Below are 27,798 nucleotides of genomic sequence, written 5' to 3'. Positions count from 1 at the left end.
CCAGTGGCCCAGAATTGATTTGCTAATGACAAAGCAAGTTTGCTAAGTGTGAAACGAAGAAGACTTTTGCATTAGTGCATTAGTGTGTTTTGTGTTGTCCGTATTATCACAGTGGGGACACCTGATGACCATTTGTCAATGAAATGTAAGGTGAGGGAAAATCCAAAGTGCACATATGTTTTAGAGACAATTCCCTCAAAAGCAATATCCCTCACTTGGGAGCTTCCCTGTTACTTTCTGTTGTGTTTCTTGAACAGGAAGTATAGGGAACTTTCAAAGTAGGGCGCAGCTAAGGGCTTTCACCAATATCCACCTATCCAAAACAGGAAAAAAAACATTTTGCTTTAGATAAACTTTAAGAATTGTACTCTCAATTTGATAAAGGCTGTTTTTGTTTGAAGCTAGATTTCCTTAAGAGCTTTTAGACACATAAACCTGCACCCATTGCAACACCCTTCCATAGAGGATGTTCCCATTTTGCTGATACCATATTTTCAATGTCTGGCAAATACATATAAAGACATCCTGCTTTTTTTTAACACTCCTTCCTGTAGGCACAGATCTATTTTGCTTAATGATAAATCCAGCCCTAATGTTGAATACAATATTAAATGCTGTACATGTCCAGTAAGTTAACTGAAATAAAAATTGTGGGTATGTAGCGTATATGTTAGGTGAAGCATATTATAAATAGGATTTATTATGAACATGAATTAACAGGATGCTTCACAGTTTGTAGAACGTTGCTTAAAAATGCTAAACAGTTTAGAGCAGTGTTTCTCAACCGGGTTGGGTGGAACCCCAGAGTTCTTCCAGAGATTACTAGGGGTTCCTTGAGTACTGAGTAAATTGTGCCTCTCATGTCACCACACTAACATCCTGTCAGCTGTGGATATAGTAATCATTTTAGGGGTTCCCTGACAACCTGAAATTTATTTCAAGGGTTCCCCCGTGTTAAAAAGGTCAAGAAACACTGGTTTAGATTGGTGTGGCAGATGTATGCATGTTCCTGGTTTTCTACGCCTTGCCTTCTAGCTGTTTTACAGTTTTACCTAGCTTTTATTACTTGGTTTGATTGAAATTTTCCATTTAAAGTTAAAAAGTTTTAAAAGCTTGATTGAAATTTTCTATTTATAAGGTAAAACTTATAACTAGTTCCATATATGTTACAATTGACTATATACTACTGTAAAATAACAACATGCAATAATTTCCTTAGAGATTAGATGTTCCTAATCCAGAGTTATGTTTTAAAAAGGAAATTGAGAAAAAATATAAATTTTATATAGTATCTAACTACCCCATCACTGTGATGAGTGGTCTCACTGCAAAAGCATAGGTGGGTAGTATCTGTGAGGAATAGGGATAGCTTGTCATTTACAAGTTTGAATATTGTATACCACAATACTCTGAACTTGAGACAGCTAGGGCCTGTATTGGAAAAACAGATGCAGACTCCGCGTTAATAAAAACTGCATAGAATAGGAAGGGGAAATAATATATAAATTTGAAACAATTTTTGTGTTTTATGTATGATAATAATACTGTTTTTATTTGTTTCATTTTAGTGAGTATATCTAATATAAGTTCCCCTCTTTGTGATATTCCCAGTAGGGACATACACAGCATGTGTGTATTATTTTTTTTTTTTCTGAGGGTTGTTTATTTAATTTGACACCTTTTACCCTTTGCAGATAAAGTGTTTGGCCAACTGAAAGCATGTGGTTTTTTCCAAGACACTATAAAACCTGACATTTGTTTCCTGACAATTCATGACGCTGTTCTGCACATACAGAAGCAGAAAAAGGGCCGCCGCAGCAAAGAAATGTTTGATATGGTATGATAACATTTTCCAGTTATTTTGTATACATGTTTGTGTGTTGCATATACAGTGCGTCATACATTTTTATTTTTTGTACAACATAGCAAATTACACTGTCTTTACTTTTATATTTTTTACACTATTCTTTTTACTGTTACTGTTTCTCATTTTGACTTTAACATAAACTTTAAGAATTGTACTCTCATTTTGATAAAGGCTGTTTTTGTTTGAAGCTAGATTTCCTTAAGAGCTTCTAGACACACAAACCTGCACCCATTGCAACACCCTTCTATTAGGCTTACCTTTCACAGAGGATGTTCCCATTTTGCTGATACCATATTTTCAATGTCTGGCAAATACATATAAAGATATCCTGCTTTTTTTAACACTCCTTCCTGTAGGCACAGATCTACTTTGCTTTATGATAAATCCAGCCCTAATGTTGAATACATGATTAAATGCTGTAGATTTCCAGTAAGTTAACTGAAATAAAAATTGTAAGTATGTAGCATATATGTTAGGTGAAGCATATTATAAATAGTAACAACAATAGTATCATCATGAATTAACAGGATGCTTCACAGTTTGTAGAACGTTGCTTAAAAATGCTAAACAGTTTGGAGCAGTGTTTCTCAACCGGGTTGGGTGGAACCCCAGAGTTCTTCCAGAGATTACTAGGGGTGCCTTGAGTACTGAGTAAATTGTGCCTCTCATGTCACCACACTAACATCCTGTCAGCTGTGGATATAGTAATCATTTTAGGGGTTCCCTGACAACCTGAAATTTATTTCAAGGGTTCCCCCGTGTTAAAAAGGTCAAGAAACACTGGTTTAGATTGGTGTGGCAGATGTATGCATGTATTTATTCAGTAAGAAAAAAGACTGCTAACACATTTTAATGTTTTAGGCATCCTGTATGCAGGACCCTGAACAGTTGGTAGAAATGAAAGAACTGGCAGGGTACAAGACAGCACAGATCAAGCTGAATTTTCAGAAAGAGGTAATCATTTTTTCTTTATTTCACTGTTTATACTGAAAAAAAATCTAATTCAGTATATACCTTTAAAGATATTCTACCAGATGTTTTAACAAAATTAAAGCTAGGGTAGCTATAGAAGGGCAGGAATTGATTTTCCCCAGCAATAATGGACACGGATTTATCTGCCCATCTTCTAACAATTTTTATTTTTATGGCTGTGTTGTGGTAATTAGACAACAGTGTCAGTGGTACTTATCCAGCAATTTTAACACTCCCCTCCTTATCTTAAGGCTCTGTTCATAAAACAGGGAATCTGACATTCCCTCAGTGCCATTAAAAGTCTAATTCCCTGTTTTATAAATAGAGAAGCTCCTAGAGAATGAAAAAATGGAGACTATAGGCCTGATTTATTAAAGCTCTCCAAGGCTGGAAAGATACACTTTAATCAGTGAAGCTGGGTGACCCAGCAAACCTGGAATGGTTTTTTTTCAAAGTATTTTGCTGTTTGCCAGCAAATGTTTTGAATCATGGACCAGATCTATTCCAGGTTTGCTGGATCACCCAGCTTCAGCAATAAAAATGTATCCTTTCCAGTCTTGAACAGCTTTAATAAATCAGGCCCTATGTAACAGCTTAAAAGGTGTCTTTGTAAGATAAAAAGTGTTTAGTATCTCATTGTTGGCAGGTTAGGCCAAATCTTAATGAAACACAAAATTTTGAGCAGCATTTATATTTATTAGGATATTTTAGCTATTCTTTGGTACCTATAGTTGATATACCTTTAGTTTTGGTACCTATAGTTTTGCTTTAGCGAGTTAAATTTAGTTTAATGCCATTTTTTATTTCACCAACCCAAACTTGGCAAAGACACACATATCACACACATGTACTAAAAGACCAGTTTTGTCTGAAGCAAATATATATTTACTAATATTTTTGTAAGGACGCATAGGAAGAAAACAGACTCCATGCAAACAATAGGCATTGCATAAACCAAACTCTGCAAAGCAAGGGGCCCTAAACCACTCAAGCAGTGTGCTGTCATAGGCAACACCTCACCTTAGCTGTTTTGTTTTTCATTGTTTTTCTTTGGGGTATATATGTGGGGACCTTTAATCTGATTAGATATTCAAAGTGCCAAATTCAAATGAAAATGACTCTTTTAGTAGCTAAGACTTTTTTTTTCTAATGCGAATACTATTAAACTTGAACTATATTTTTATACATTGCTTTTTTTTTTATTTTTTAATAATGTTTATTGAGATATTCCAAGGTTTACATAACAATAAAATGGCATGTTATACAATGCATGAAAAAACAATGTCCTGAGAATACACAAGATAAATACACAAACACATTAAAATAATGCAATTATAAAATTGTATATTTTAAAGCAGCCGGTTTGTTATGTTGACTTTCTGTCTTCACTTCTCCTAGGGGCCTATTTATAATCTGAGATTCACCAAAAATTCCTTGGTGGAGAATCTTCCATGTCCAATATTTTCCAGTAGATGTTATTTTATATTAACCAGAGAAAGTTTAGTGATTTCAAGATTCACACTGACCCCTTAGTTACTGACTTGAAATAATTATGCAGATAAATACTTGTGACTTTATTTTAACTTTTCTGATCTACATAACTGCTGCAGATCACCCTGATCTATGTAAAAATGAAAGTCAATGGGTCAGCATAACAACCAGACTACTAGCATTTCCACATGGTCAGTTGTGGTAGACTCCATATTTCTCCAATGATATATTGTATTTTAAATATATTGTAAACATATTAATTTATCTGGATATATTTTAGCTTTTTATTGCCATCTGTGTCCCCCATGGTGAGTTGTACCCTTTTTATTTGCCCTGTGACCATTGTCACAAATAATACAAGTGATGGAAAGTCCAAAATTTAAAAAACAATAAATTGTCAGAGGAAGAAAAGGTGAGAGAAAAACTTCAAAAGAGTAAACAGGTTCTACTGACAACAGAATTGCCTCTGACAGGGGTCCTAAAGAAAAAGCTTTGCCTTGACATACACTTTTATAGGTTTTAAGGGCTTCAGCAGAGCAGTGTGGGCAATGCAGAGAAAAAAGCAGTCAATCAGTAATAATTTTTCAGGAATCAAATAGAAAGTCATCTGGCTGGTATCTTTAGTTCTATTGCATGTTTACAATATGTGTATACATATATATATGTTTGTTCTTTGCAATTCCTAATTGAAAAACCTTATTTTTTTTTTTTTTTTTGCGTGATTGATTATTTTATTATAACATTGTTTCCTACAAAACAGAAATATGAAGACTCCAAAAGCTGCAGTCTCTCCAATTTGCATCCCAACAACAGAAGCTAAAAGAAGATTTTGCAATCTAAGAATAAGGACCAGTATGTAATAATCATCAATATAACAATGCAAATCCATACAGGGTGGGATCATGGAAATGTATGCCACTGCTATAGAAGCTGGACTGGAGTTTTAAAAAGCATGTTCAAAAAAGTCTAAATGAAACCATGGCTAAAATAAATGTTGTTGGACACAGAATTTAGGAATATATATAGAAAAACCTACAGGCAACGTATCACAAACCTAAAGACATATCCTGTCCACGGGATAGTCATGGGCTTAAGAAAAAAAAATAGCTGGGCTTGAACTTTGATATAGCCCTGGTCAGTGCCTTAGTTTGCATTTGCTTGTCTGTACCTGGTTCTGCGTTTTCCTATTCCTATTATTCTGTTCACATTTTTGTTAGGGTTTAATCAAGTCCTTCCATCTAGAAAGCTTTGCATGCACAGGAGTTTCGTCATTCCAGACTGACCAATTAAGTCGGCTGAAGACCTGAACCCAATAGGAAGACTAGGTGAGGATGCCAGTGCTGGAACAAGGAGAGGTGAGTGTACTAAAAAAATTGTTATCAGGCAGGTAAGTTTTATTGCAGAAGGGACATCTTATGTCCTTTCTACAATAAACAACCTGCCTGCTAACATTTTTTTTTAGTTCCGCTTTGATTGTTAAAATAAACCTATGATCGATGATTGTTAAGAAAAACCTATCAGTATCATTGTAGTTCCTCAAAGACTGCATCTTTAGTTGCCTGAAACATACTGTACATTAGGATTTTTTCTTGGAGTGCTTCAAGTACCCTAAAGCACTGTCTACTTTAAAATGCAATTTTAAACACAAGACCCACAGGACCTGAACCACCTTGCACCTTCCCATAGCTTCGTCTTGGCTGGCAAGGCCACACATAATGGTTATGTACCAGTAGTGTAAGAATAGGAACTCCCACAGGAAGTGTTGACATTTACATATTGGCTTCAAAGACATCTAAAGCTTTGTGCATACACCATAGTATTAGTATTAAGTATTAGTATGGCACTGATAGGTTCACTTTAAATATGGCTTGGTGCAAGATAATTACGGGTACTTGTAGAGGTATTAAGGTTCTCAATATACAGTACTTGCTTTTGTTCTTTTTTGTGTATAATTATGTGCATTATATTAAAAATTAAGATTTTTATTACTTTTTATGTAGATGTTTTTGCATATTTAGTTAAGATCGGGGTTATCGTTACATAGGATACGGCAGATTCAAATACTACCCGTTCCAGTGACTGGAGCGGTCCAAAGTCAGATCTACCCCTTTTAAATCCAGTATATTAAATCCCTGATTGTGGCTTAGTCTTAATACAAGACATATTTATCACGCAAATGTGCGTAAGCTCGCCACGCGAATATACGCTCCACTGGACCCAGCCCATTACCGCCAGCCGGGGCCAAGTACAATAGCACTTGCTTGCTGGCTTACACTAATAATAAATGAACAGTGGGGTCGAGAATTCGCCAATTAAGCTGATTCATTTTCAGCTGCGCGATTCAGGAGGATCTGTTAAGCACTGTGAATGGTGTTGTCAAAGCAATCTATTAGCGCACACCTGGTCCCTGTTCTGTGTGCATCTACAGTCCATTGCAGGTCAGTTTGAATCTTTAGTGCTTCATCTTTTTTTTGGTTAGTGCTACATTTTTATGTTACATTATACTAATTCAGTAAACTGCTTCATTTATAGTTAGATTGGCTGCAATTGTTCTTTTAATATTTTTTTTAACTGGTTGCAACACTGCAAACAAAATTAAATCAAGCTGTATATATAATAATTAGCACTTTATATTATGTCATCTCATCACACAATAGTATAAATATAAAAAAAAAATGTTCAATAGCATTTTAGATCTGATTCAAATTTTATTATAGTTTGGCTTCAGAGAAATCAAAAATTTGAAAAAAAGATTGTTGGCAAAGGTTATAATTAATGTATCACAACACTTGTGTGCGTATGACAAAATACATTTAAATGTAAAAAAATACATATGTATTTTCATTATTACTATTTTAACTAGACTGGTTTGGGGGGGGAATCAATCAAGTAAGTAGTAGCAACTCAATGTATACAATGTTTTGTCATTTTATCCACAAATATTCAGTACAAATGTCTGCATGGTTTCCACTACAAACTGGTACTTGACCCCCCTCGTTTCCTTTGACCCATTCTCAAAGTCATATTGTCACATATTGGTATTTGAATTTATTATTTACATATTCCTTTTATGAATAAATTGGCATGGTTTTTATTTCTTTTATTTTTTTTTATAGTCTGAAAATTATTGAATAGGCTGTGGTTTTCCTTTAACCTCCCTAGTGTTCTAATTCTGTCCGTATTTTCATGTAAAAAGCGTTACTTTTTTGAATGGAAATTTATTTTATATTGTAGGTCTATAATTCTTGGACATAACTCACCGAAATATGTCCAATATTTAATAAATGTATTAATAAATTTTAAATAAAAAACACAAAAATCTGTTAAAAATAAAAAAATACAGAAACCTGTAATATAACTGTACAGTAGCATGTTTAATATATATATATATATATATAAAATATATATATATATATTATATAAAGATTTCTTTGTATTGGACTCTACCAAATTTTTTGAATTTCCTGCCGCACGTCACCAGGAAACCTGGGGAATGTCACTGCATTTGCCAGGTGAAGATCAGAGGAAGAAGACGTGTCCCGAGGACCTGCAGGGACTAGCAGGACGCCGGGGATGCCAACGGAACAAGGTAAGTGGGGTTTTATATTTTAAGGGACCCTGAGTGTGTAAAATCCACCTCAAGTCACACTTAGGATTACCGCTAGGAGGGTTAACATACTCATGTTGATTTGCCCCCACACAACTCCTCTGTTCATTAGTAGTAGTGTTATAGGTTTGTTGTCATTGTGCTGTGCTGCCTGATCTTAGCACTATTGTATACAAACACACTTCCACTTCCTGGCCAAACTGGTTGTGAATTAGTTGTCTAGCTCAGTTGCATACTCATTGTAACACACCTGATGGTGATGGAAGGAGGTCCAGGTTGCCAAGCACAATATCAAAGCACATTGATTGCCAAGCTCACAAGCAGGGTCAAGCACTCTTAGAAATGAAAAGATGTTCGGTTGTTGCTGAACTTAATTTTGTTACCTAAATACTGGAGTGTATGCATTATTTAGATGATTACATAATTCAAATAGTACCAGTATATCAAACTTCCAGGGACAAATACACTGCCAAACATATTTTTGCTAGCTTTTACAGCCTTCAGGGTGTTTCTGCAGGTTTGAATGCCATTTTAGACCTTGACCCACTATATATAATTGGCTTACTCCCCTCAGCTTGGTAGTGGAAGTGCATAAATGTGTATTCCTTCTTTATCCAGAAGCAATATCATCCATGAATGTTGCATTGAGCCAAGCCCATGACATCAAAAAGGAAGAAATTGTCAGATTTCAGGAGGAAGAGCTCTGTTGTCAGGAAACATCAATGGGGATTGGCCGGGAGGCCATACACATGCAAACTGATCGGGGGGCAATGCAATTGAATGCCAGACTTCAAATGATAGCCAGGGGTAGTGCTATATAAAATGATTGGATGCGCAGCAATATTACACAGTAACGGTGGTCAATGTCCAATAACTTTGTGAACGTTGCAAACAATAGTGGTGGGCAATGTCAATAACTAAGGTCATACACATGCAACGGTGGTCAATGTCCAATATCTTAGATCATCCACAGGCAATCAGGTTGTGAGCGGAGTATACACAAGTTACAAGGAACAGGAAGGTCTCCCAATCAATCCACAACTGGAAGAAAATCAAGGATACTTCATATAGTACTGCCCTTGTCTCTGATTGGAGCACGCACTGGGCATGTGCAAAGTGAGGATCACTTGGACACAGGTTTGAGACTGATACACACTGAGCATGTGCAAAGTGTGGTGCATACTGAGCATGTGCGATATGGATCACTTGGACACAAGTTTGTGTCCAGAAATAGGCAATGTTTTCAATTTGAAGCATGTTAAGCAACATGCCAAAAAACCCCTCTTTGCCTATTTCTTCCTATAATTTCTCTTTTCTATGTATATGTACACACATGTAAATGCTTATATACATATATGCATGTATGTACATAGATGAGTGCCCATGAAGCAAAACAAACAATATACACATAAAAAGATAATTCTACCCGAATGAGTATCCTTCTCTGCAAAAGTGGCTGATGCGTTTTTTAACTGATAGAACACAGTTCACATAGTTCATACGCACATAGCGGGTCTGCATTGGCGCACAACAATGCACATCAAACACCTGAGTTTTATTAAGACAGTTGTGCTGTTTTTAGCCTTTCAACAATTCAAAGAAAGGAAATGCTTAAAAACAATCACAATTTACTTGTTAAATGGTAGGTCTGTTGGATCACCCAAGGGTAAAAGATCCTGGGAGATTGTAAAGAAGATCACATAAAAACAAACCAAAAAAAACTACTACATTTTTAAAACAATTTTAATCAAAATAAACACATTTTCCAAAAGGCCACATTAAAATATAGGGACCACACAGACACCACTAAATTTACATGACAAAATAAAGAAATAAATACACAAACACATGTAAACCCACACTTCCATATAAAGCCAAATAGTTCAAAAATGGCCAAAAAATATTGCATTCCAAAAATACTTACCAAACCAAAAAGCAATTTGGACCTATCAAGGGTGGAAAACTGGATTAGAAAATATTGCATGTTGCATATGCAGAACAAACATTTAAAGGTGTAATAAAGACATATTATTGCAATCAAACAATATGGCCACAAACACAAAAACATAGCAAAAACATTGACTTCCTAATTGCAAAATGGACATTGAAACACTCAAAGTTTAAAAAAGAAAAGCAGCTATTGTGCTAAATGGTAAGCAAAGTATGAAATGTAACAACATAGATTAAGATAACACACCAAACAAGAGCCTACTTTTAGAGCTCAGTGATTGGCTGAGCAAAGGGGATCCCTAATGATGCTTAAGCCATCATCAAGGTTTCCCCTGTTCATCCATTCAGCACTAGAGGTGAATGGGGAGCCTTGTCCTCATTTAACCCCTATTGCTTGGGGATCCCACACTGATAATATGAATGCAGCTGTGGGAATCATCCTTTCATTGTGGGATAACCTGTAAAAAAATAAAAGTTTAAAAATTACACCAAACACACACATTTAAAAAATGACTTTAACTTTTGACTTTTTGAATGAGTAAGGGGTTTTCCGGACACTCCTCCTGACAGCATGTACACATGGGTAACTTGCACTCCTTGTTCTCCACAGGACCACTTTACCAAAGCTATAAAAGTAACCTCCCTCTGCCCTGCACGTGTTCTTAAAACCACTCCAGCAGGGTGTATTTTGCTCTAGTAGCAGCCTTTGTTAGGCGACTATCATCGTCCTGCTTACAGCAGGCGCCATTTTGAAGTACTTTTTCTGTTTTCCACTTCTTTGTAGCTGCTATGCTGACTGGTAGGAAGTCAGATGGGAAATTGTATTTGTAGGTTTTGGTTCTGCATAGGTACATACAGTAAATAAGAAAGATAAATTACTTGTTGTTAATAATAATATTATTACTACCAATAATAAAAAATAGTTTCTGGCTCACCTAGCTTTACCTCACAGGCACGAAAGCAGCAGCACAGGTAGGGGATAGATTCAGAAGATGGCCGCCAGCTTTCTAAAATAAAGAGTGTTTCTGTTGTGGGATAAAACCCTCCAAGAAAGTATACCAGGAAGTCAGAGCATGCTTCTCTTCAGCTCAGTTTACCGTGCCTCTAATAGAGGGTGTGTAACAAAGGGTATGTCTCCATGTGGGCCAGTGTCAAAGGGTGCTATAGCTTCCCAAAACCAATGTGCAATTTGGCAATGCAACCAGGCATTTATCCCACTGATCTTCACACTGACCAGCAATATACAATCTGTGCCTCCCAGGTCAGCTAACACTGGCACCAGTTAATGTTTTGGATATTTGTAAAGGTTACATTCTTCCCACTGGCAGCAATGCAACCAGGCATTTATCTCACTGACCATCACTCAAGCGTACAGTGATCTGTGGATGTGTGGACTCAAAAGTTGTTTTTGGGGCTTTCCCCGTCTTAAAAGATTTAGAAAGATGGATTTAGGCCATCAAGCAAGGAGAAATCTCCTGCCCGTTTTAAGTCAGTCCGCAGATCACTCTGCCATTGAAGTATGCCCTGCCCTTCAAGCTTATCTGTGCATCCTGCTTTACCCCCCTAGAGCTCTAATTCTGTCAGTTTTTTGATGCAAAAAGTGATCCTACTTTTCTTTCATAAAAAATGTTTGTTTTCATTGTGGGCCTGTGTAGAAATTGTCAGTTGTGACACAATAGCCCTGACCTAGCAATGGCTCAATGAGGGATAGCACTGATTGGGAGGGGAGGAAGGTCCAGTGTTTGACTTGTAAGAGGAAGTTTTAGTGGATACCCAAAATAAAATCAGGTTGAACATTAGAAAAAGGCCAACTTTGATATGAAACAGTGTTGCCATCTGTCTGTAAATTTACAAAACTTGTAATCAAACAAATTATCAGATTACACATTTTAAAGCTGAACTAAAGTTCCACTTTTAAAATCTGCAACCCAGCAGGGCGATGTCCCTTTTGCAAGAAAGCAAACTTACCTGCCTGATCGCTTTCCTCAACTGACAAACAATGCGGGGAAAGAAGAAAAGGGAGGTGCTCTGAGATGGAACAGGACAGGTGCATATATTTAAAAAACTGTGACCAGGCAGGTAGACTTATTGTATTGAAGAAGGGACAATGCCTGTCCCATCTACAATAAAAGACTGCCGAGACTGCAATTCTAATAAGAGTTTCATTCTTCTTTAAAGCAGAACTTTCATGAAAAAAAAGCAAGCAACTCAATCTCTCCACAAACTGAGCCCAGCAAGTCCCTTGGCTTTTCTCTTTTTTCCGAAGCTCATTGTAGCGCCCATCACTGGGCACTGAACTGAACTCGCACTGTGCAGGTGTGATTAGATGATGTGTCTTCCTGGAAGTTTAAAAAAATGTGTGAGATCAGAAGATCCCTTGTAGAAAAGTCACTAAATATTATTATTTTTAATATTATTAACCTCCCGACTGTTAAGCCCGACCTTCGTACGGGCTAAAAAAAGTTGCTCTTTTCGTTAAGCCCGAGATTTTATGTAATATCTACTAGAACCATATTCGGACATATTTCTGTAAGTTACAGGTCTACAATTTAAAAAAAAAAAATTCATGAAAACCTGTAACACTTTTGGTACAGAAATCTAGACCTCAGTGTAACACCCAGGTGGTTAATAAACAGGATTTATATAGCACCTACATATTACACAGTGCTGTACATTACATAGGGGTTGCAAATGACAGACAGATACAGACAATGACACAGAAAAGGGAGAAGACCCTGCCCTGAAGAGCTTACAATCTAGGAAGTTGGGGGAAGTAGCACACAGTAGGAGCGGAGATGATGCCTGGTATCAGGCATGCAAAGATAAGAAGCCTGCAGCCTCCTGGAATATGTGGCGTATGTATCCTAGGTGGCTGCGGGTATCCCCTTCAGTTTTTACCGCCATGCTGTTAAAATGAAAGGAGAGCGGTCCTCCCCATAAAATTTATAGAAAAAAAAAAATAAATGTAAAAAATAATTTTTTACATTATACGGAAGAGACAATCACACTTTTTATAATGTTAAAATTGTGGTGATAGGTCCTCTTTAAGGAGGAAGTAAACTGAAAAAATGCTCAAAACAAAAAAAAACACACTTACCTTTAATCCCGCAGAGCAGTTGATTGGTCTGGAGGTCTCTTCCATCTGGTCCAGCGTTGTCCCGGTATCCGTTTCTGAGCCGGTGCTCCAGGTGCCGCCATCTTTGCCTCTCCTTCTGGGTTCTTCTTCCTACGTTCCCCGACCAAGGCGCGAGATTGGGCGACGTTTGTTGGAAAAAAACGTGCGATTTCACTGCACATGTGTAAGATCAGCAATTTTTTGCCATTTTCACAAAAAGGCTCCTTCTGAGCATGCCCAACTTGGCTCCTATTCATTCTCAATCGCCTAGGGGGTGGTGGTGCACCCTCATTTTTTTATTAAAAAAAAGGGTGTTGCATTTAAAAACATACAAACAGAATTTTTACTTACCATAAAAGAGTTATCCACCCTTTTATGTAAAGTAAAATTTCTGAGTTTAGGCACACTTTAAGTCTGCACCCCCCACTGAACAGCAGGGTGAAAAAAAGCATATTCATAGAGAAGGCAGGGATGTGTCCTTGTATGTAACATTCTTCCCTGCACAAATGTTGTTTCACAGAACACTGGATCCTGCACGTCTAAAGGGATGCCAGTAACTTGTTTCTTTATGTAATACACGGCCCTGCACGTGTAAAGGGAAGCCGGGATGTGTACTTTTGCATGACAGCCTGCACTTGTTGACAGAAAAGCCAGTACAGTGATTGGGGCAGACACTAATTGCTTGCCCTTTACAAATATGGCCGCTGGAGAAAGCCAGGTGATTGACGTCACACGGCTTAACTCCGCCTTCTTCCTGCATGAGTAGTGCGGGGAAGCGCTGGGTAAGTACAGATCGGGCGCTGATGGTTTATGTTGTGGCATGTCTTTACGTATAAATGGCACTCTACAAGGTTACAGTTCCTGAGGTGTAATAAACAAGGCTGACCGTCCTCCCCAGTGCTTACACGGTGAATGCAGCATAGAAGTAGGTGTGACATCTGCAGGATACTTCATTTGAAAGTCATTCCTGGGGCCCCTTCATCTGTTCCTATCTGTCACACTTATAGATAGCCAAAAAGATCATTGTTGTCATTTATTCTGACCTGAGAGACACATTGCTCATTGCCAAAAGGAACCCTTTGCAAACTTTGGGGGAACTCTCCTCCTCTTAGATTGTAAGCTCCTCTGGGCTGGGTCCTCTCCTCCTCCTGTGTCGCTGTCTGTATCTGTCTGTCATTTGTAACCCCTATTTAATGTACAGCGCTGTGTAATATGTTGGCACTATATTATTTCTGTTTAATGACAACAATAATAACTAGGACTGCAGAGTCCTAGTTATTATCTCTGTTCTGCTGACAGTATACCTCCTCTACTTCATATCCCCGGGGACAATGCCGGATGGAAAGGGGAAATGTGTTTTATAAACACTGAATGATAATGTAATACTAATCATTCAGCACTTCCATTCCAATACCACATTTCAGTTATTGTCAGTGAAATACAGAACCACTAATAAAGTGCCAAAACATTGTAATAATTATGAATAAAAGAAAGGCATATAACATCTAAATAATCTTTTTTAGCACATAATAATAAACCTCCAAATATATAATACATTACTTGTTCCTTCAGGAGATGTTTGGATCTATTCCTGGCTCCCATTATCAGCCAGCATTTCAAAGATAATGTAACCAAGCAGAAAAACAATAGATCCAACACAGCTCAGTGCTACAACTAGCACAGGTTTGGATTGCTGCTTTTACTTATTTAGCAGCGAATACGCCTGGATCTCTGTTTTGGTCAGCCACAGGATGGCTGGAAGTGCCAAGACTGCAAAATTTGAGACATCTATCTACCCCCTCTTCCCTAAATAAGCTTACCAAAGTACTGTAATGTCACTACATTAATTTTGCCTATGCTGTACACTGAAAAATATACATTTTGTGTGGAATTTCATCTCCTTAACAATAGCAGTGCACTTGCTGGTATGTGAGTGTGCCTAGGCGTTTATGTGCCTACAACCTGATAGCTGTATACATGCAAATTTAAGGAGCAGAACTGCTGCTAATTTGGTCATCATTCTAGAACACAGCACACACTTGAATGGTATTCTGGGGAGGCAAGTTTGAAAAGTTGGGGTTTAAGGGTCCTTTTAAATGAGCAGAAAGTAGGAGCAAAGCCGAATGGGACCAAAAAGACCATTCCAGAGAGTCGGGGCAGCTCCAGAAAAGTCTTAGAGCTGGGTGTGTGAGGTCAGAAGAGTAAGTGGGACAAGAACTGTGTAAGGATTTGAAGGCAAAGCACAGGAGCTTGAATTTGATTCCAAGGTGAAATGGAAGCCAATGGAGAGAACTACAAAGAGAGGCAGCGGAAGAGGAGCAGAGGGAAGGATGGATGGGTCTGGCTGCAGCATTCATAATAGATTGTGGAGGAGAGAGTCGGGTTAGTGAAATACCAGAGAGAGAGGTTATAGTAGTCCAGATGAGAGATGATAAGAGCATGTACAAGTTTGGTGGTCTCTGGGGACAGGTAGGGGCAGATTTTGGAAATATTGTGCATATTAAAGTGACAGGACCTGGAAATGTTCTGGATATGGGGGGTAAATGAGAGGGCAGGGGGAGATACAAACAGAATAAGTTATATTTAATTAATATGTCATAGCACAGGCATATTGAGAATGGACCACATCCTGAATGTTCTTTTACTTACTCCAACAATGGTTGAAAATTTTCCAAAGTTCGCTGGTAAAATCTAGTAAATTTTAAAGCTAAATATTTGACTTCCTGATTCAGTTCTGTATGAAATCAAGGTTTCAAGTGCTCCCGACATTCCATGCTCAAAGGTGTTACCATGTTACCAGCTGATTTTCAAAGCAGAGAAGAATCCAATCCTATTATTTTCATGTATGATCACCTCTAGCGATTTCCCATAGTCACCCAAGAATATTACCAGACAGTCTGAATACATAGCTAGATTTTTGGCATTGAATTGAATCCTAATCTGAATTGATTTCAGTAAATTCAATTTGCTACGTAATGGTGTGTCATAGCTTTCAGATTATCTGACTGTAAAGATAAAAATGTTATGTTTTTTTCTTCCTGTAGGTTTAAAGGCTTTAAGATGACATTTCAGTGGACAGCAGTAGCTTCGTTTCTATATGGCGAAATAGCAGTTCTATTAATCCTTTGCATCCCATTTGTTTCTCCATTAAGGTAAGAATAAACAGAAAGTTTTCTTCTTTTTTTTTCTTGCATGTCAAGCCTTTTTACAGTACTGTCATTATCACTAAACAAATGTCCAAAACATCCTTCTGAGCAATAAACAATGCTGCAGATGGATCTTTTAGTGCAGTGTCCCATACTTCATGAATCAGGCTTAAATCTGTAATGTGACCCTAAACATTTGTATGCTTAGGGAAGATGGAGGGAGTCTGGTACAGATGCAGGACTGTTATATATGGAATTATGTATCGTAAATCACAGACTGAGAGCTGTTGGCATGAAAGGAAGATACGTTGTTATTTACCAGTTGTAGACCGTTATTTTGTCAGTTACAGAAAACTATAGATGATGGCAAGTTAAGGCTGTAAGATATTTTTTCTCATAAGATCAATGTTTAGATTGGAATATAACTATTATATGAATTGTATGAATATAGAAAAAGCTAAAGCCATTTCCGGCAACCAGTTTACTATATGAAATGCTAATGGAATAGAGAAAAATAATGTACATTTCTATTAATCCTATCCTGGCAGGCTGGGCATACACATTTTATTCTGAATGATAAAGGCGGATAAGTGAATGGAGTGCCAAGAATGATGAGAGTTCTTGATGAGAATTTGCAGCATGTGGAATCACATGCTAAGAATTATTTGCTCTCTAGAGAGATTCTATATATTTTTTTAAATTGTATTTTTTTTAGAAAATTGGCTGTGTATTTTGTAGAGTCTTTCCTGCAGCACTGAAGAAATGTGACCGCAGGCTGCTGCTGTCCAGGATATTTTTGGAACAGCTTAGTTACTTTGTACACTGTCAGCATGTAGTATAACTATTCCTCTACAGCACTGTAGATTTTCAGTCTAGTGGTTTTTATGTGTTTAAATTAGGTTTGGATATTAAATGGGTCAATGATATTAAAGCCTATTTGGACCCCACAACACGGGCAGATAAGCAATTTTGATACCTGTCAAACTCCATCCAAACGCTGGGAATAATTGAATGTGGTTGGCAGGGTTTGTAGCTTGCTTTTATGTATTTATGCAGATTTGTGTCCTAATGATAGCATACATACTACTTCGTGCTGGATATGCTCCTCAGTTGCTTGCTTGTTTGAACATTTTCAAAATGTGTTTTTATTAGGGACTTCAGGTAAATAATGTAATTTAAAGCTTTAAATGCATGTTTTTTTTTTTTATCCAGGCAAGGCCACCCCATACTTAAAATTAAAAATGCCATGAATTATCAAAGTGTGCCATTTGCCTTGCAGTGTGATTGTGTAAGCCAGATACTCTTTGTGTCTCTATTATTGTAGGTTTCTTAAGACAACTTCACAGTATCAGAATTGTAACTAGAAGTACATATGTGGTCATTGCACAGATGAGCTCTTGCACAAGATTACAGAAAACACATGTGCAAAATAAAAAAAAAAGCCTATCAGTGACAGCCTGCTATTGCTCCCAGATGCCCAGGGCTTCCCAGTGGGGACCCAAGGGCAGTAAGCACCACAAATCTGAACATGCCCTAAACCAGATTATTAATTGCAGAAAGACAAGCGATGGCAATTAATCATACCTGCCTTTTCTCAATCTTTTCTGTGAAGTACAGAGAGCTGTGAATGCCTGGGAATAAATAAACACCTTTGCACATATGTAGGAGTTACATCATTCTGGACACTCAAGATAGCCAAAGATCCCAAACACAAAGAAGGACTGGGGAAAGATACCAACTCCCACAGTGGAGCCCAGGGGGAAAGTTTTTAGTTTAAAAAAAAATTGCAAACTGGCAGATTGTTTATCTTGCTTGCAATGTAATTCTTAGTATGTTTAGTGCTGCTTTATTGATTTATTTTGTTTTGAAAAGTTCAGCAGTGGGATCTCCCTTCCATAATCTTCAACCATGTTTTTTTAACAAGGACTCTTAGGTGTTCCAACCTTTGATGGCCCAGCCATTTCCTTTTCATTCTTTATACCTTAAATAATGGATCAAACAGGGAGTGTGGTAACCCTGTACAATATCTTCAGCTGATGATCAGACCAGGAGAATTAGGCACAGTTTTATCAACAGTGGTGTCTTCAACAGACATAAGAAATTTTTGAACAGTTTAGCCTTCCATCATTAAATCCAAAGCCTAAATATTTTGCATGAACAGAGCCTTTGAATTTGGATACAGTTTTAAAAAATTATATATTACATGTTGCATTATAGGTGTATTTGTCCAGGTCAGGCCAGAGTCTTGCTAAGGACAGTAATGAATATATAGATCATTTAAATTTAGGTAGATTGCAATACATTTGTTTCTTAAGTGTTTTTACATTTAAAAATCATTAGTAACATGTATACAATGTTGTCTTGTTATGTTTTGTAATTCATCTTTTGTTTTCTGTACATCATTTTTTTAAAACTCTCTGTACATCAAATGTATTTACTTACCACGTCCTCTAGGGGGCACACATGTAGCCTCAGTTTGTTTCTTTGCAGTTTGAATCTATTCTGCATTGTGATGGTATTGATATTTTTGTGTTTGTATTACACACAAAAGTCAGAATTTGTCAGTTATATCACTTTGTGCCAATTCGACCTAGATTTGCCCCTAACTTTGTTATTTAATGCAGCATTTAGGGTTGTGACTGCTGTGCACTTTTGATAATAAGCCACTAGGTGGCAGAATGAGTCATAGTTCTAATTTCATTGAAACTAGAAATGTAGAGGGATTCACATGGTTGTGAATGAACATACAGACGAATTGACTGCAATAGTTTATAGATACATCCCTGTATATTTGTTACTTTATTTTGCGGAAGTCCTATTCAATATGTATTTTCCTTCCAGGTGGAGAAAGATATTCAGATTTCAGTTATGGAATAAAATATCTCCATACTGGAATAAGGCATTTCTTTCCATCATAGTTGTGCTGATTGTCCTTTTTCTTGGTAAGTACAAATATTCATTTGTTCATGTAAAATACATTTCTTTTTTTTTTTTTTTGTGCATAAACCTGAGACATGTATATGAGGTGATATATCAGTGTTTTTTTATACTTACATTTCTAATTGTCCACTTCCAATGACAAGAGCATTCCTATTTTAGTTTATTGTAATATTTGGTTTGCTAGTAAAATATGCAGATGAGCAGGGAAGAAAATTGCATAACAGTAGACTGAAGTTGATATTGCCCTGATTGTCGATTTACAGTAAGAACTACTGAAAAAAATGGCTTTCTTTATGAACCTAATACATATGCAGTATCTTTATGCCTGTCATACACATAACAATAAATTACCAATTGATCACTGATTTATTAGAAAACAGACAATTATTAAAAAAAAAGGTAAATAATAAATTGGATTTAATTTTCTAGGATTGATTGCTTCATTTATTACACCTACACTTTATATAATGCAATGATTTTTAAAATGTACAATTCTGCCAATGAAAGATGGGAATATTACATGTGAGGACAGTTTTATTGTCACAAAAATGATTTTGTCTGGATGCAAATTATGTGTGTTATTTGATACAACTACTGATGATCAAAAAAAAAAATGAATAGGTTAAATTTTTCATTTCATATATTTTATTGATTTCTGGTCACCCAGTTATCATTGTAACTAAAAATGTTCATCTTACAACCTAGTACAGATCTGTCATCAATTGAAAATATTTAGTTAAGGCTTTTTACATTTTAGTTTTATTAAAAGATTTAATCTACTAATACCAGGAATTAGAAGCTAAATAACTAAAACTGGTAAGGTTGCTTTTGTTCCTGGTGCTTTCTGTCAACCCACTGTTCTCCCAATCCTACATTTTCCACATGCATTGACGCCAGCACCATGTGTTGCAGCATGGTGACAGACATGCTCAGAAACAGTCTTTTCCAAATGAATTTATATTTCTGAAGTTATCTAAATTAGAGTGCGGATGAACATAAGGGACTTCTATGTAACATAGCAGGTAAACCTTGATGGTGCCCAGGCCTAATATAAGTGTAATTCAAATGGAAAAATGAGGAAGAAAGAAGGAAAAAGAATAGGCTTTTAAAGTAGCACTTAGAAATTGATTAAAAAGTAACACTTTATTTATACCAAATATATATAAAAAAAAAATCCAAACTGGATGGAATTGCTTCAATTATACAGTCCGAACAATTAGTTTTTAAAGAAGTATTTAATTCTATACTCCTTTCCCAATGCGTTTCGCCACCAAGGGCTTGTTCAGGGGATAAGGAGAAGGGCAATAATAGACTGAAATGAAATGATATGTGTCATATAATTATTTAGATCCTATTGATCTTTCTCATTACATGAATATTACAGCAAATTAGTATAGAAAATTGATGAACATGATGGTACAGTAAGTATGAATAAATACATATACAATACGATAGATACATCACCACCTGATGATGTTTACATGATAAGAAAACTTACTGTGCAGATTTAGGTTTTAAAGGATTGAAAACTCATAAAAACAGGTATAGTCCTTTTGTTTTGGTTGCCGGCCTGCAAGGTGGAATAATAATGAAAGAAGCAATTTAATAATCATAAGAAATTGATTCCTGGATATAATGCAATTGAGGTGCGTGGAAAGGCTTACATCAATAACAATTGTGCCCATGCAAGTCTCTGAAGGCCTTATGAAAATATAAACTGAAGAGTACAAGATCTGTATTTCAAGAAAAAGAAGAAAGGAGGACATATTAACCCCCTGAGCAGTAACCCCGAGTGTGACTGGGGGTAGAAAAAAGATTCTAAAAGCGGTAACCCCAAGTCACACTCGGGGTAGGTAAGCCTATGGTAAAAAAAAAATAGTAAATCAAGTCTTACCTAATTCTTTGGCTTCCTGCGTCGTCTTTCCTGTCTTCTCTCTTTGCGTCTTCTTTCTTCCTTCGCGTCTTCTTTCTTCTTCCTCCGGCGTCTTCTGCACTCGGTGAGTCACCGGGGAATTCCCAGTAACGTTGGTGCGTGCGTACGTTGCCGGCGGGGCGGGAAATTCAAAATCCATTTGTATTGTATTCAATACAAAATAACTGTATAGAATGCAATACAGTGGTTTTATAATTATATAAGCAGTACATTGTTTTTCATGAACATTTATTTTACAGTATAATATAATAGTGTGTATATATATATATATATATATATATATATATAAATATTTTTTTTTTTATGAAAACATTTTTAATTTAATGAAATATCTTATTTAATGACTATTTTGACATGATTTTGTGTTTCCAACTTTTTTTATACTCATACTATTTTTTACTGTAAAATACATTTTCGTGAAAAACAATGTACCGCTTTTAGACATAAAAATCCAGACAGAAATGAACTGCTCAGGAGGTTAATAAGGATTGATTATAAATGGATATCTAATAGAGACCAGAAACACCATAGGTGGAAAAATATATATGTGATTACCTTAGGTATGATGTTTACCTAGGAAAGACTGAATGAAACATCAGTTGGTTCTCTAGGTGTTACAGGAAACTATAATTCAGTCATGCCTTCCATATGATGGGAAAAAATGCTGCTTTAAAATGTTTAGCTGAGGTGATCTATAAACAAATTAATAAAAACTAGTTGTGAGTGAGCTCAATGTTAGGGAAGGTAATATTAATAAAAGGTTTATACAATTAACTAAGATGTGATATTTACCCCAAGAGGATTAAATCAAATGTCAGTTTGTTACCTTGATGTTCCAAGGGGATTGTGGTTAAGAACATTGCTTTCCAGGTGATAAAGAAAATATTCCTGTCTGAGTTTTATCATTCATCATTTCATCCAGGGTGTATTCTGCGTTTTTAGGATCAATATTTCTGTTAAATAAAAAAACTAAAATGTTTGTTGTTGTTATATTATTGGCGATCAAGGACTTTGAAGAAAATATGCAAGGGCAAAACTTTGGGACATCACTAGTGCTTTGTTTAGCAACTACACCAAAAAGCAAAAGAAAGCACATGTGATAAGCCATTTTTGTAAAAACTGAAGACGAGCAATGGGTGAGTTCCTTGATTGTTTGTATTGCATGAATGTGTTTTTTTAGCTGTTTAGGATAGGAGGGGGTCTAGGGAGGTAACACCAGTCAACATGTAATTTTCATCAGATATAATTTTTTGTGGGCTGTATAGTATTTTGATGCAGATTTCAGTGTTCAGTTTTTCTCAAGCATGTCTGATTTTTGTGATGCAGCTAATGATTTGTGTGAAATTCGTTATAAAAAAGCCTTAACATAAAACAACATTTAACAACAGTTTTTTTTTTGTTTTTTTTATAGAGGTTAGAGACCACACTAACTGCGATTGATTTCATTTGTCATCATGCCTAGAAATTGCCTTAATGATCAACACAGTTTCTGTTACAAGTGTGGTTCATTCACGACGAAAGCATAACGTTGCCGAATTACCACAGAACTAAAGATAAACAAATTATATTTCGGCTGTCCACTTGGTGACCAGGATAAATCTTGGGCTCCACATGTCATCTGTACCAGTTGTTCCAACAAACTGCATGACTGGCTAAAACGGCGTAACGCAGCAATGCCATTTGCATTCTCGATGGTGCCATTGCCGATGGGAATGCAAGGAAGATTCACAAAATATTGCTGTTTCCTATGCCCGTGGGACAGTCGATATACGAGAGACCATTATGTCAAGCGTGATTGGCTACCAAGATATACCTATAAGCCCAGAATAAGCAATGTCAAGTTTTTGCCTCTGGTTGATCCGCATAAGATATTTCTGCAGCCTCTCCATATTAAGTTAGGCTTGATGAACCTTGTAAAGGCCATGGGTAAATCAAACTCTATGGGTTTTCAGTACCTTGTTGAGAAGTTTCCAAACATAAACACTGCAAAAATTTAGGAAGCGATGTTTTTAGGGCCACAGATCAAGTCTGTTTTGCAGGATGATGTTTTCAAACAATCTTTCTAAGCAAGAAGCTTAGGATGCATTCAAGTGGCTGTGTGAAAATTTCCTGGGCAACCATAAGTCTCCTGCATACAAGGAAGGAGTTCAGAATCTGCTCGATTCATACCAGAAACTGGGTTGTCGCATGTCATTAAAAATACATTTTCTGCACTCACATCTAGAATTCTTCCCGGAAAATCTTGGTATGATGAGTGACGAACAAGGAGACCGTTTTCACCAGGACATTCAGTTAATGGAGCACAGCTACCAAGGTTTCTGGAATGAAAATATGATGGCTGACTACTGCTGGATGCTGTACAGCCACAATCCAGACAAAGAGTACACAAGAAAATCATACTGTAAGCATTTCTGAAGAAGCAATGCTACCTGAATGACACTGTTCAGTAGATCTTTACCACAGTGTGCCTTATTAAACTTCATACTGAAGATGTATTACCATTCATTCAATGGTACTTATGTTTTAGTGCAAAATACATGCACGTACAATGTAATCTATAATTACAGATATCCTCTCTCAAATGATAAACTTCATCTTTTATACAAAGAATTTATGTTTCTGAAGCCATGCCTTAACAAAATCAGTAAGTTTTTTCTAATTTATTAAAGATTGTATAGTGTAAAATTATTATTGAAACTAAATAAACTGTGATGTTATTCTTTAATTTTTATTTTAAAGAACCTTTGACAAGATATGGCGGAAAAGGATGAAGATGTCCAGCATAATTGCAGTCAAGAATACTCTTAATCTTTGGAAGATGGTGCCTGACATCCCCTCACAGGTGGTGTTGTGAAGCAGGCATTTGTTTTACAATCTCCTATAGATAGATGTAAGAACATTTTAGCAAGACTTTTTTTTGTTCGAATGTCCAAAGTGTTTTAGAGCTACAGGTTAACATTATGTTTTTTTTTTTTTTTTTTGCTCATCTTCACTAGGAGATTTGGGAAAAGTGCCCTCTAGATGATTTACCAAACTATGTCTGAACATTCTTTTGCCCTACTCATGGCTTACCCTATAGCCATCCTGCATTACCTTTACACTTGATTAAACAACTTTAACTTGTTTTTGTATAGTTCAATAAATGTTAGTTTGGGTTTTTGGCTTATATCTGCTGTTATGTGTAAAAATTGTATTAAATAAATAATACGAAAATCGTCTTAAACTTTTTTTTGCATATATGTTCCATGGCAGTCTAATTAGGTATTTTTTTATTGTTTAAGATTCATGCACTATTATACTGGCTCTTGCAAGCATATGCATACTTACAGGCCTCTGCACTTTTAGCAAGAAGCTACAGTTAGGTCCATAAATATTTGGACAAAGACAACTTTTTTCTAATTTTGGTTCTGTACATTACTTCAATTAATTTTAAATGAAACAACTCAGATGCAGTTGAACTGCAGACTTGAATTCACTGGGTTGAACAAAAAGATTCCATAAAAATGTGGGGAACTAAAGCCCTTTTTTACACAATCACTTCATTTTAAGGGCTCAAAAGTAATTGGACAAATTAAAAAGCTGAAAATAAAATGTTCATTTCTAATACTTGGTTGAAAACCCTTTGCTGGCAATGACAGCCTGTAGTCTTGAACTCATGGACATCACCAGATGGCGGCTTTCAGTTGCTGTTTGTTTGTGGGCCTTTCTGTCCGAAGTTTAGTCTTCAACAAGTGAAATGCATTCAGTAAATTAATAGTAAGTAAATAAAAGTATGGTTTAATTTATCTGCTGCCTTTAGGTGGCAGTCTCTTTTTATTTTTCTTTCAGGTTTCAGCCTGTCTGAGTTGCAAGCAGGTCCCTGTCACTGGGCAGTTTTGCTGTCCATTTTAATGGTTGATTGGCAACAATCAACTTTCAGAGAGAAAACTGCTGACCTGTATTGATTCAATCTACTCTTTATATGCCTGTGGAGTTGGGGGAGTATCACATTGAGCTTAGGAACTGTCATCTGCATTGCCCCTACAAATTTTGTTTCGTGCCCTCCCCGACACCCATTTATTTTGTCGAGGTCATCCCTTTTGGTGTAGAGTTACCCACTTGTGGGTAAAGAGTATATTGGTATTCTTTAAAATGTACTGTTGGTTCCTTTTGGTTTAAGTCAATGAATGTATTTGGTAAGGGTTAATAAAATCTTGATGTATGTTTTAAAAAGAAACGGTGGTTTATTTAGTAGAATGTGTTCAGCTTTTTTGAAACCTAATAAAGGGGCCCAAACTTTTCAATACACTCAGCTGTTTTGTCTTCATTTATCATTAAGTTGTTTGGGCTATGGGTGCTTGTGGGGTGTACAATCCCATGCATGGATTTCTTGCTGGCATCAATTCTTCCACATCCACAGCATCAGATCCTGTTTTGTGATATTTTATTCAAATTGGTAACATTTTTTGTGAGAAAAGTTTGCTAACCACACTGAAAGTTTTAGCTTTATGTTATTGTCCCAATGTAGAACAAAAAATAAATACAAATTTGGCTTGCCAGACTTCAGAGACAAAGCAGTTACACGTACAGGAAATATTTTTTGGGGTAAATCTCTCTATCAGTTTTCAATGGAAATACAAAACAATCAATTTATTGAAGGGAAAAGGATAAATTACAAGGAAATATTTTTAAATATACAGTGGTGTGTAATAGAACTATCCACATAGACAATCCATCAGACAATACATAAAGACAAAAAAAATGTTTTGTTTCCCTATATGTGTGTACAGACATGGCATCACCCGTAATGCCCTTAATAAAAGGGTAATTAAAAGATGAATATTGTGCCATTTTGAACTATAATTTAGGACTAGTTATTTCCAAATGGTAGAAGAACTGTGACCTATAGTTTGATTTTATATGCAACAGTTCTGTTTACAAAACACAAGAATCAGTGTACTGGAGCTGACACACCTATCCCTAACCTCAAGAGTCACATGGGCAGCACCCTGATTGCAGTAACATACCTTTTATCTCTTTGCAGTACTGTCTTGTTAACTCTTAAATATTCTGACATGGCAAATTCTATTGCTAAATCTTGAATGCTCATTAAAGGCAGCTTTGAATATTATTACTCTTTATTTGTAGGACTTTATATTATAATTGTGAGGAAGCAGATTTAATTTGTTGCACAAGTTCAAATCCATTTCTAGCTAACCTCCCTGGCAATGCTCGTAAGTTTCCTTGCTTTACTATACTGAAACTTCTAATTAGTATTTTAAAATCAGACTCCACATTCAAAAGGCTGGTTACAAAATGTACTTCCAAAATAACCCTTTATGATAATCTGGTTAAAAAAAAAAAAAAATATTTGCTATAAAACGTAATGTTTGAAATTTTAAAAAGGTTATAAAGCATGCATAGGAAATGCCTCTAATGAATATTCTCTGTTAAAAAAAAATTGTAGCTGGAGTATTAACTTCACCTCTAAGGTGTTGTACATATAGGCTTCAGTGTGGAAAATAGCAGAGTTTACAGCAAGTATTTCCAAAGTATTTGCTACAAATACTTTGGACCAAAGTGCTGACTGTCTTGTTAACAAGGCTTGGTTCACATCTTTGCATTACAGTAACATGTGTTTTACTATGTATTACTTTGCTTTAACCTGGATAGCATTTATTGTGCAATGCATTTTTAGTGGAACCCCAATACACATCCCCAATGCACCACAAAGGACCTACAGTTTAGCTCATCATGATGAACTGTGCGTTTATAGTGTACTGGTAAAAGAAGAAAAGTGCATTCCAATCCTGGGTCCATTGTAGTGTTTTGGCAGTTCATTTATAAAACGGGTGGGCTGCAACTGTCTAAATCTTGTCATAAACTTCTAGAAACTACAGTTTAAGTGTGCTGGATGATATTTTTACTGATGTTTTGAAAAGGCTTGCTATAAGCACATTTTAAACAAACTGGAGCTCATATGTGCAATGCTTCAGTCATTGGTAATTATTACAGTGCACTTGCATTTTCAAATCTGGACAATATTTGTGATATCTGCAAAGTTAATGACATATTATGAATTATTTTTTTCTAAGCACTGTTTACAAATTGCGCAGAACATCTCGGTTCTCAAAGAGGTTTGGGGCTGTCCACTAGTTTGACACACGCAGCCTGGATAAAACAAACTGTTTTTGTGCTTTTGATCCTGTCCCTAAATGCTCCATGGGACATAGTTCTTTTAGAGTCCCATGCATCCACAAGAATATTCTGTGTCAACTATATGTCACAGACATCTTCACAATCACAGTTTGATCTTGGGATTGCCACCGAAACCTTTTCACTTCTGCTCCTGGCCTTGCTCAACCTATACCTCAAGGTCTTAAAAATGATTTTTTTTCATGCAGGGACACAGAAAGTTTTATACCATTGTGTTATACTGCTGCCTACGGGTGGGTCATACACTGCTATATGAAAAACTGTAGGTCAGCCCAGGATACTTCTCTTACTACCAACGTGCCTCATTTTTTATAGTGTTCTAGCTGGGTGGAGCTATACTCTGTAAGGGAAGTTACCACTTTTATATTTACTTTTCACTTTTTCTGTCCAGCTAAGTCTCTTAAATAAGACTCGACTCATATTCCCTTTATTATTACAGACTTACACAGGTAGTCAACCAGCTCTACGGTCATGGTTTGATCAAACTGTGACAATTAAGTTAAATGTTGTCCCTAAAATATTATACTTTATCCAAATGCTTCCAATCCTAATTCCCCACCTCCTTACCCTTCAATGATGGAA

At 36.3% G+C, this 27,798-nt stretch overlaps 2 protein-coding genes and 1 long non-coding RNA gene across 5 annotated transcripts in view; all 3 read left to right on the top strand.

The window, feature by feature from the left end:
- LOC140324088 (pendrin-like) overlaps positions 1-7,676 on the top strand; it is a 47,974-nt gene extending 40,298 nt beyond the window's left edge. For 2 of the 3 annotated variants that reach the window (XM_072401655.1, XM_072401654.1), the window contains exons 20-21: positions 2,729-2,821; positions 5,091-7,433. In XM_072401655.1, the coding sequence (XP_072257756.1) occupies positions 2,729-2,821; positions 5,091-5,150 (153 nt within the window). In that variant the 3' untranslated portion in view covers positions 5,151-7,433. Of the gene's footprint in view, positions 1-2,728; positions 2,822-5,090 lie in introns of all 3 variants that reach the window. The other variant, XM_072401652.1, reaches the window with a different exon arrangement.
- Positions 7,677-13,752: 6,076 nt separating this feature from the next.
- BCAP29 (B cell receptor associated protein 29) overlaps positions 13,753-27,798 on the top strand; it is a 41,577-nt gene continuing 27,531 nt past the window's right edge. Inside the window, exons 1-3 of the mRNA XM_072401663.1 lie at positions 13,753-13,784; positions 16,047-16,154; positions 18,990-19,090. Of these exons, the coding sequence (XP_072257764.1) occupies positions 16,063-16,154; positions 18,990-19,090 (193 nt within the window). The 5' untranslated portion in view covers positions 13,753-13,784; positions 16,047-16,062. The remainder of the gene's footprint in view (positions 13,785-16,046; positions 16,155-18,989; positions 19,091-27,798) is intronic.
- On the top strand, positions 21,460-24,237 carry LOC140324095 (uncharacterized). The gene is made up of 2 exons (XR_011919485.1): positions 21,460-23,665; positions 23,761-24,237. It is a non-coding gene; the product is annotated as an uncharacterized lncRNA (long non-coding RNA).

Source organism: Pyxicephalus adspersus, chromosome 2 (assembly GCF_032062135.1).
Source record: "Pyxicephalus adspersus chromosome 2, UCB_Pads_2.0, whole genome shotgun sequence".
Classification (NCBI taxonomy): Eukaryota; Metazoa; Chordata; class Amphibia; order Anura; family Pyxicephalidae; genus Pyxicephalus; species Pyxicephalus adspersus.
The sequence above is the reverse complement of the archived record's forward strand: the minus strand, read 5'-3'. Positions and strand labels throughout refer to the sequence as shown.